At 39.0% G+C, this 9,569-nt stretch overlaps 1 protein-coding gene and 1 long non-coding RNA gene across 3 annotated transcripts; both read right to left on the bottom strand.

The window, feature by feature from the left end:
- Positions 1–789: 789 nt before the first annotated feature.
- Positions 790–3,094, bottom strand: LOC125499803. The gene is made up of 4 exons (XR_007276795.1): positions 3,003–3,094; positions 2,079–2,194; positions 1,775–1,964; positions 790–1,685 (listed from the first exon to the last, which is right to left on the bottom strand). It is a non-coding gene; the product is annotated as an uncharacterized LOC125499803 (long non-coding RNA).
- Positions 3,095–6,977: 3,883 nt separating this feature from the next.
- LOC105688249 (transmembrane protein 183) lies at positions 6,978–9,559 on the bottom strand. 2 transcript variants are annotated; one of them, XM_012404398.3, is made up of 8 exons: positions 9,350–9,559; positions 9,101–9,184; positions 8,884–8,994; positions 8,709–8,780; positions 8,498–8,636; positions 8,218–8,419; positions 7,991–8,152; positions 6,978–7,917 (listed from the first exon to the last, which is right to left on the bottom strand). In XM_012404398.3, the coding sequence occupies exons 1-8, from the start codon at positions 9,417–9,419 to the stop codon at positions 7,654–7,656; spliced, it is 1,104 nt and encodes a 367-aa protein (XP_012259821.2). In that variant the 5' UTR covers positions 9,420–9,559; the 3' UTR covers positions 6,978–7,653. The 2 variants fall into 2 exon arrangements, with proteins under 2 accessions (XP_012259821.2, XP_012259822.2); XM_012404399.3 differs by lacking the exon at positions 9,101–9,184.
- Between the last annotated feature and the right edge of the window lie 10 nt (positions 9,560–9,569).

Below are 9,569 nucleotides of genomic sequence, written 5' to 3' on the forward strand. Positions count from 1 at the left end.
CTTGGACGTGTACGGGGGTATTAGGCGTACACGTGGAAGGGGTGTGAGCGCGGAGTGGAATAATGAGGAATGAGAAATGAGAAATGAGATATTACGAGGGTATATTGTCTCCGCGCACAGAGGATCCTCTCGCACCTTTGTATAATTAGGAGAGAGACCAACGGGCATAAGCATCGGTGGCACGGTCGCGATGTTTCACACCCGAGGATTTACCTCGCGTCTCCGCTCTTCGGCCGCGTCTCTTTCTACCCCGCAGCGGTAGAAACGCGAGAGCGTGGATTCGGAGTGTGAAAGTGAACCTGGTAACCGCGGAGTTGGAGGAGTCGCAGGTGGAGGCAGATGACGGAGCTCAAAGAGAGAGAGAGCGAGACTAGAAGTTGGGTTTGTGATATTATTGGAAACAGCCACTTCCGGTTCTTCTCCCTCATCGCGTCGAAAGACAAAAGGCACGCTTACACGTCGCTTTGTCTCTCGCCTGGATCGCGACAACGCGTCGATCCGAAATTTTCAACTCTCCGAAAGATTTCTCACGAGGCACAATACACGTCGACTGTTACGAAAATGACTAGACGACATCCAGACCGATTTTATCGGCGGAAATCTGTCCTGAGAAAATATCGAATTCCCCGAAATTCTGGTCCTCTCGTTTACTCGAAAGATCAAAAAATACCACCACGGGCGGTGCGAAAGTGTATTGATTTTCAAAAAAATTTGGACACCGGACTGCACCTGAAATTTGTCAAATTTTTCCAATTCTCTGGTGCTTTTTTTTCATAACTTTTGCGCCACTCTTAATTGATACGCTCGAAGCGATGTCACTAATTTTCGCGACACCCTGCCATGCACGGTACGCGGATCTCCCCATTAAAATTTCAAGCTATTAATAAATAATCGTCCCCACTTCGGGATATACGTATAAAATTCCATACGCTTGTGGGAATATGACAAAATAAATATTGTTCCATTGAAACACCTTCCTAATTCCGAAACTCCGTCCTTTCGAATTTTTTCGAAAACACGACGAACGTTGAGAAACTCGGAAGATCAGAGAAAAAAAACAACAACAAACATACGATAAACAACAAATGCGGAATGCCGCTGCTCCCACCGTCGCTTCCTTTCATTTCCTCTCGGACCGTGTTACATACGTACTACGTACTACATACGTCGCACATATCCCTACGGATAGATCGAAAGTGGCATAGGCAGCAACGGCAGCGAATGGGGATATTCGACCTGCGTCCGGCTTTGTAAATCCGTTTAATCGACGTCGCCGCTATTCGCGTTGCCCCTTTCCACCGGTTTCCTGCACCCTCGTCCTTTTTCCCTTTCTTCCTTCCTTCTTTCCTTCCTTCCTATCCCATTCCGTTCCTACCTCCCCCTATGCAGTCCCTGCCCTCTCGCGATAACCCGACAATCGCTCAAACTTCACCAACAGCCGCGATTTTCCGCTGGCAACATTATTATACCTATACCTGACTAGATATATATAATGCACGTATGATTACATACCGTTATGTGTTATGCATATGTAAATAAGGGTACGTGTATGTATACATAAGGTGTCCGTGTAGACGGCGAAATTTTTCTACTGACCGGCCCAGTTCCTCTCGCGATTTCCATTTCTACGTATATCATCGGTTTATGGATAACGATTTTTTTTTCCAAAGCGAGCCAGGCACCACCTATTTCGTACGAGGTCATCAAATTTTTAGACCTACTCGATCGCCGGCGATGAATTATCGGCGATAACGTAATACCACAATTCACGTACCGGTTGACGAAAAAGATCCTCGTTGGTTCCGGGTTTCTAATTTCTCCTCGTTCGTATCGTTGCGGATCCGCATTACAGACGTACACCCCCGGATTCCGGATCGCAACCGACGACCCCTCGAAGTTGAGTCAAATTCCAGTTTATTGTGAGGTTTGGGTTTGCAGGCCATCGGTGATTAATATACGCCGAGCTATAAATCGCGCAGTAAAGTAAAAAGCGAATGGTGCGTATATGTATAGTTATATCCTCATACATAGGTATATACAGGTACGTTACACGTATAGGTACGTGTACGTATACGTACACAGCTGTCGGTTTATGGCCTCCTAGACGCACTCACTTCTTCTTCTACTTTTGCAGGGCAGATCGAGCGAAGAAAAAGGGTAGAAAACGGCGCTACCCTCCGACCCCGTAGTAAAACTATAAAACCATAGACTATACGATAAAGCAACACCGTACACATACGCGGTACATACATCCAACCCACAAAGCACATAAATAATTAGCCATCACGTGATCGTGAAGAGAAAGAAAAGGTACTCCTCGACTTCCCGAATTTGCAGGGAAAAAATGGGATATCCAATAAGAATAAAAGAGAAACCATGAACCGAAATGCGGAGGGGATGGAAAAAAGTGAATCCTCAGTCACAACGAATTCGTCGGATCGAAAAGATTCTAAATTGACGAAACCTTAATAAGGGGGACGGGAATTTTGTGAAAAAAAAAATTGTCACATTTTCCGTCCACGTACGTATTCGCCATGGAATGCCTCGGGTGTACTTCCACCGCATGGCAAAATTGTTGGAACAAAATTCTTGGGGGCAATAAAAATAAAAACTAAATTCGAGAAAAAAAGGAAAAATTTTTATCTCGCGATGCCTTCTCGTTTGACGATTCCTTTCTTTTCTGGTTTTTTTCTTAGGATTTCCTTTTTTTTCCCCCTCCCTCCCTAATTTTGAGAGCCCTTTTTCTGTAATGAAAAAATATCTGCGTTCAACTAAAATCTTTATTGTAACCGAATCTTTGCGCAGAATCATGCAAGTGAGCTAACGTCGTATTCAGAGAACGGCTATTATATGAAAAGCTGCAAGCCTGCCCCTTGGCTGCGGCGCGAGCTTTTATCGAAAATAACGTCAATTGACGAAATTTCATCTTGACCAGCAGCCATGTTAATGCGTGTAATGCCTCGATGAATATACATACATATGTATACATTCGAATTACGTACGGCTGAACTTGATGTCTGCTTCTTCTTTTAATGATAATTCCATTTTCTTTTTCCACCCCCGAGTAACGCGGTGCGCCACGCAGGTGGATTTTCCTGAAAGAAAAAAAAAAAAATCCATTCAGATATGAGACGAGAATATGAGACACATACTTTCGTACGAACGATGTACATTGTATATAGTTGTATTTATTAATCCGCCGGTATTCAGCTGTAACGAAAGGGTTATGATCAAATTAAGTAACATCATATAAATCATACATCATTCCAACACTTGATTGATTCCGTTTTTACGACTCTACAAATACCTCGTAAAATTTCAACTATATTGCACCGTAGTAATATCAGTGATCATGTCGCGGTTGATTGATTATTTTATTATTACACGGCCCTTTTTCCATCTTTTGTTTTCCTATATTAGATCGAGCCACGTATCGTAAATACGCGCGAACGGAGAGAATAAAATATGCAAGTACCTACCGTGAAAAATTAAACAACAAATGTCGAAGAAAGGAACAGAAAAAATATCAGCATATCGCCGCGAATGAGAAGCTCATTTCTTTCAAAAGTATATAACTAACTCTCGTGCCCCGTGCATAACGGAGGATCGATTCAATCCTCCCTGACAGAAGTAATTAGAGGTGAAAGATGACCATCGTAGAGCATTTCTCGTTCTCCGCAGTCCGTCTATGCGTTCGTCGCTATGTTCGCGGTGTTTAGCCACCCCTGACACCGAAGAATAACAAACACCTTATATATTAGGTACATTGTTCTTTCCACGGTTTTTTCATTTTTTCATTTTTTTTATTTCTCAGTTTTACCCGTCGCTCCTTCTCTTCTCTCCGTCAGTCTCTCACTCTCCCAAATCTATACCTTCTTTCTTTTCCTACTTTATTTTTTGGATCTTTCAAATGGATGCGCTGACTGTCTTTGTGAAAATGAAATAAAAATCTTAGAGCCTAGAAAGAATTTTTCAGTCCAATTTGTTTGCGGGCTGTGACAATATGGCCGTCCGAAGAAAAAGGACTTCGTAAGCGTCGTGGAAACGTTGTTATGAAAAAAAAAATCAAACAAAAACTCCATTATTTTTCAAAGCACAATTGCATGGTGCGTATAGAATACGTATAAGCGGACAATGACGAGAAACGAATGACAATATAAGTGTGCAGGCAAAGATTTCTGTAGAAACATATCAGATTCCTAAATGAAACTTATGGGGGTAGTAGTTTGTAGTACGTGACAGGATATACTTTCTTCGGATCAATTTACTTATGCCACTTTTATATTACATCTGGGTATATGTATAGGTATACGTCAAAGTATGTGATTTATTGACGTAACCCGTAAATCGTACCCAGATATTAATACGTGCGAACGATACGTTCGTTTCATTTCATCTAATAATAAAATTGTCAGTTGGATATTGGTCGAGTGTTACACCTGGTACATCTACCCCATTCGATTGGATAAGAATTAAAGAAAATCGTCACGGTTATTGGCCAAATCGAAGATGTGAACCGGTCGATGTTACAGCCCTGCCTTATTTTCCTATGCGATTGTCCAAGATTGTATAAAAATTCTGTCATTTTGTTTTTTGATTCTCGTCATTTTCCTCTTGATTCAACGACGAGGCTGCTATCCACTATATCCTACATGAAATGGTACCGCCAGCGCTGAATAGTCGGAATCAACGACGCTTGCCTTAGACAAAAAGAAGGAAGAGGAAGAAAATTTGGAAAAAGAAAAACTAAAGAAAGAAAGAAAGAGGAAAATATAGAGCAACTCAAGGATGAGAACTTGATTGAACAGCCTGCGGGTATATACTTAGTATGTAAGGTATATTTGAACGTACATAAGGTAAATGACCGAGTGAAATAAACAATAGAATAGACCTAGCGTAGTATTTCGTACTGTAGAATCAAGAGTTGAAGATCTTTCTATTTTGCCCATGAGGTATAACTAGCTATTTATTCTGGTTCGGTTAATTGACGTGTATTATGATACCGTACTCGACAATTAAATTGTAACGTATAAATGGAAATATAGAATTAACAAAGCCATCTAATTGCTAATGAACGGATGAACGAACGACGAGGGAATAAATGAATGTGCGAAGAATGAACAAATAAATAAATGCAACAGAAGCAATCCGATGACTTGTGCTCCATGGGCATAGCGATGAAAATAAAATCATTATCGCAGAAGAAAAAGTTATTGACAAAAAAGCAAAAAAAAAACGGTAATTACGTCTTCCACCTGAGTGTATATTTAGAAATACCTCACCGAACCTTTCTTTTTTTTTTTTTAATAATATTAATATGACAGATTATAATGTTTGATTGTTTACTCACTTGAATCGGTTTAGATCGGATAACGGCGAGGCTTCTGCGATGGCTTCCATGGTAACGATTATGTATACATACCTATGTATCTAGTTCAGTGATCTATACTTGAGTAGTTCGATCGGCTATCGGTTGAATCTGGGTGATTGTTTCGCGTCGCTAGCGAATGTCGAAATTTGTTTGCCAAAATTAATTTTTTCCCCTCTCTTATATTAATCGGATGGGCGATACTGACGTGTATCTTTTCTTTTTGATTTTATTTGATCGAAAAATTTGCAGAAAAATCCAAAGTGATTTTCGGAGCTCTTGCGGGCGTATATCCATCGTATCTTTATGAAATCAGGCACGATGACGAAGAAAAAAATATGATAAAACCAAGAGAGAAAAAACAGGATAGAATTTCAGTAATTCGGAATTACCGAACACTTGAATTGCTTCATGCTATTTCAAACGATTAGATTAATCCCCGCTAATCTGCGCGTTGGATCATTCAAATGGCGGGGTGAAAATAGAAACTGTTAAATTGCGTGCAGAAGCTCGTGCATCATAGGTGTAAAATGAAAAAAAATAAATGAAAACAACATTCACGTAAATACTCATAATTTTTTCAATGTCGCTTGCATTTTTTGCCACTATACTTTACATACCTGAATGTGTAGTCGTTAAATGAAATCAAGCGATGTTCCCGGGATATTAATTTTGATTTTTTCAGTGAGAAGAGGGATGTGCGCGTCGAGAGACAATTTATTATACCGTGGTGGTTAATGACTTTACTAATCGTTTTTACTTATTAATGGAAAATTATGTAAAAGCACTCAAAGAGTTTATTGGTCATTTAGTAAGTTATCATACTTCATTCACTATCGAGCAAGACCGGCACGAGTATCTGAAGAAAAATAATAATAGTAATGAAAAAGTAAAACAAAGTAAAGAATTATTGTTTTTAATTTCCGTCAGGCAAATAATTTTAAGGAATATAACGAAAACGAAAGCTAAAAGAACAAGTGATTATGGAGATGAGTAACAATTACGAGGTGGTGATATAAAAACGCGAAAAATTAAAAAAAAAAGATTTTAGAACTCCCTGATTAATTATTTTTGTTTCGCCTGTATGTCACCTCTGTAGCCTGTTGCGATAATCTTCTCATAAAAATGAGATGATCGAATCTATGGACTTTCGTTTCAAAATACTCACCACACTCTAAATAATCGGACGCTTCAAAAATTGCGCAGATTTTCCAGTTCGACGGTATTCTCCTTGTTATCCCATTATTTTCTATTAGACGTATTACGATACGCTTCGGTTAAAACGCTCATCGCGGCGAGATGAATAGGAAAAAGATTTGATTAAGTCGTGAATTAATTTTATGAATGGGCCTACATTTATAGGATTATCCATTATATCAGATTTTTTTTTTTAATAAGATTATTCTGATGTATCAATTATGAGGATAGCACAGCTTTGTATGAACGCCGATTTCCTTGCGCGCAAATTAATGAATTTTCATTTGTTGTGTTTGCTTCAGTTTCGACGATTTAAAAATTAGGTATGATAATTCAAATGTCACAAAAATCAAGAGTTGAATAAATTTAAAACAGCTTGGCTATGAGAAGTAAATAAATAGTACACAGACGATTAAACATATTGCTGCGATGATCTTTATTTTGGTCACATGTAGTATCTCACTCTCATAAACTGGCTATTCAAGTCGATTAAAGTAATGTTGTAATTATTTTTTACCGTACACTAGACTTAGGATAGATTTTCGACAGGATCGGGATGATTAGAAGTCGGCTGGATTTTGATATGCGGTACAGAGGCAGGGGATCAGAGTTGCTCCAAACTTGTAAGTATTTTAGGATTTCCTTTCTTAATGCAACCTAAGTTTAAAACATACCTCAGATTGGCGTCTGGAAGATGACACTCTAATGGTGAACAATTGAATTTATAAAGCCATCTCAATACTGTGGTAGATAAGCTTAGCAAAGGATAAAACCGAGTATCTAGATCGGAAACTCGAAGAGCAACAAATTGTTCTTACATCCCGTATTGGATGTAAGATCAATGTTTAAAAATAAATTTAAAAGTTGGAACTGGGTGGAAAAAAAAACAATGCAAACAAATTGGTGATACGCAACTACTTCCAAACGGAAAATAACAAAAATAACAGTGAAACAAAAAAAAGGCGGGTAAAAGAGGGGGGGGGGGGGGGTCTATTAATATCATCACATAGCTCACGGAGTTCTGATAATGGATTTTCTAGTTTTTTTATAATGTTATTGAAACTCTGAAAGAATCCAATGGACTAACCCTAATCCCAAGCGTCATCGGAGGGTGGTAAGACAGCGGACGCTGCGTGTTGATGCGGATACAACGGATGCCACCAATCGAGAACTCTCACACCGACTACTCCGTCTAAAAGTAACACTTGGCTCGCTGGTGTCTTTGGTGTCAAGGCTGTTCCAAATCCCAGATGCAAACGATGATGACGAAAGCCTGGTGATAATGTGATCGATACCGACTGCAGAATTAGGCCTATCACGAGAGGCGCTAACGTATATTTCGAGCATGTAACCTGAAAGACGCCGACGATGTGAACCCTCTGAGAGGTAAATCTGATTATTATGTTCATCGGCGGATTTTTTTACCCGGAGGATCTTGCAACTGTCTTCTGGATTTGCAGATACGTCCTCTAACATCTCAATCAGGTCTGGCCGAGGCTTCACTTCTGTATTACGGCAAGACAGTCTACGGCTGCTTAGTGTCACCTCTTTCAGTTTAAAGAAGAAGAACCATTGATTTTTACCCTTCTGAAAATAACAATCCGTTCGATAATGTGACACGTCTTCGTACGAACTGGAATCTAAATCCTAACCTGGTGCCACATCAGACAGCACTGACGTTTTAAAAGAGAATGAGGATCCTCTTGTACACTCGCATCTAAGACTTGCGTGTCTATTTTTTGTGGAAAATAACTGTAATGAAGTGTTCTTATGACGCAAGTTCTCAGGCCATATAAGCGCACCATGCATTCTGGTTGGAGACGTTCCGGTAGACCAGCACTTGACTTATAGAATCTACAGTGCGAAAATAAGACACTGACTGAATACGCAAAAAATCAACTCAAAATTTATGTCAGTCTAAAATATAGTTACCGTTTGTACATGTGGAACCAAAACTTTGCCGTGTTTACAACATGAAACGCACTCTTGCAGATACCCGCAAATCTTCCAACATCTTCGGGTCTAATGTACTCTGATATCAAAAACCAAACATCCAACGGATATTGAACACCTATGTAAATAATGATGAATCATGAAATGTGGAAGGAAACCTAAATCATATTATTTTCGTCTATTTTCTAACCTGTATCTGCCGTTGGAAGTTCTTTCAATTTTGTTCTTCTGCAAGGTTTTGATTGTTTTTTAAGGATAACTTCTGCAAGGGAATAATGATCGTTAGTAATACTCGTTTGGGCAAGTTTGAAGGTGAAAAACACATTTCTGTTCATGAATATAATTCCAGCAATGAAGATACACACCTTTTTTACCATCCTCATTCTCTTGTTCGACTAGTTCAAAATCTCCTTCAAAATCATCAAGCTTTTCATCCCATGCTCGGTTATCTTCCTGCTTGATCATACCTTGTTTCACTGCAGAAATATTGATGGTTATCAGAGATTGAATATGAATAATCAAACTTGACTGTCAAGTACCAGAATTATTCTAGATTGACAGCTGTCAGAAAAGAATTCTAACCTTCAGACGATACGTTTGTTGTTGATTTTTTAAGCCTCGCGTGATTACCAGATGGAGAATTAGCAAAATCGTACAAAGTAACATCTGAAACATATAGTGTGACGTTAAATAACGTTTCAAAAGAAAGAGAAAAAATATCAGCATATTAGTAGGATATACGTATAATCTATCAATCGCTGTGAGATAACAATTCGCAGCATATTGCATCATCGAAAAATGAAATAATTTCGTTTGCTCCAACATTCTAACCTCCCAAACATTTCTTGTTGTTTTCATGCGGATTCAGCCTTCGCCTTGCCGCTTTCCGCGATCCAGGCATATCACTAAATAATAATTATACTTTTCTATAAAATAAAACGTGTACATTTTTTAACGGAATAAAAAACAATTAAATATTCTACTAAACTCCTTGAAAACCAACCACCACTATCGTCAGCCATGTTTAGACTGCAAACATAATCCTTCGACT

This window comes from Athalia rosae, chromosome 2, assembly GCF_917208135.1.
Source record: "Athalia rosae chromosome 2, iyAthRosa1.1, whole genome shotgun sequence".
NCBI classification, from domain to species: Eukaryota; Metazoa; Arthropoda; class Insecta; order Hymenoptera; family Athaliidae; genus Athalia; species Athalia rosae.

What these genes read in the sequence shown, in the direction of transcription:
- LOC105688249 (XM_012404398.3), bottom strand. Translation starts at nt 9,419, where the DNA reads ATGCCTGGATCGCGGAAAGCGGCAAGGCGAAGGCTGAATCCGCATGAA. An exon ending in CAACAAGAAATGTTTGGGAG is followed by an intron (nt 9,185 to 9,349) that starts GTTAGAATGTTG and finishes TATATGTTTCAG; the next exon opens with ATGTTACTTTGTACGATTTT. An exon ending in ACAGTTGCAAGATCCTCCGG is followed by an intron (nt 7,918 to 7,990) that starts GTAAAAAAATCC and finishes GGCGTCTTTCAG; the next exon opens with GTTACATGCTCGAAATATAC.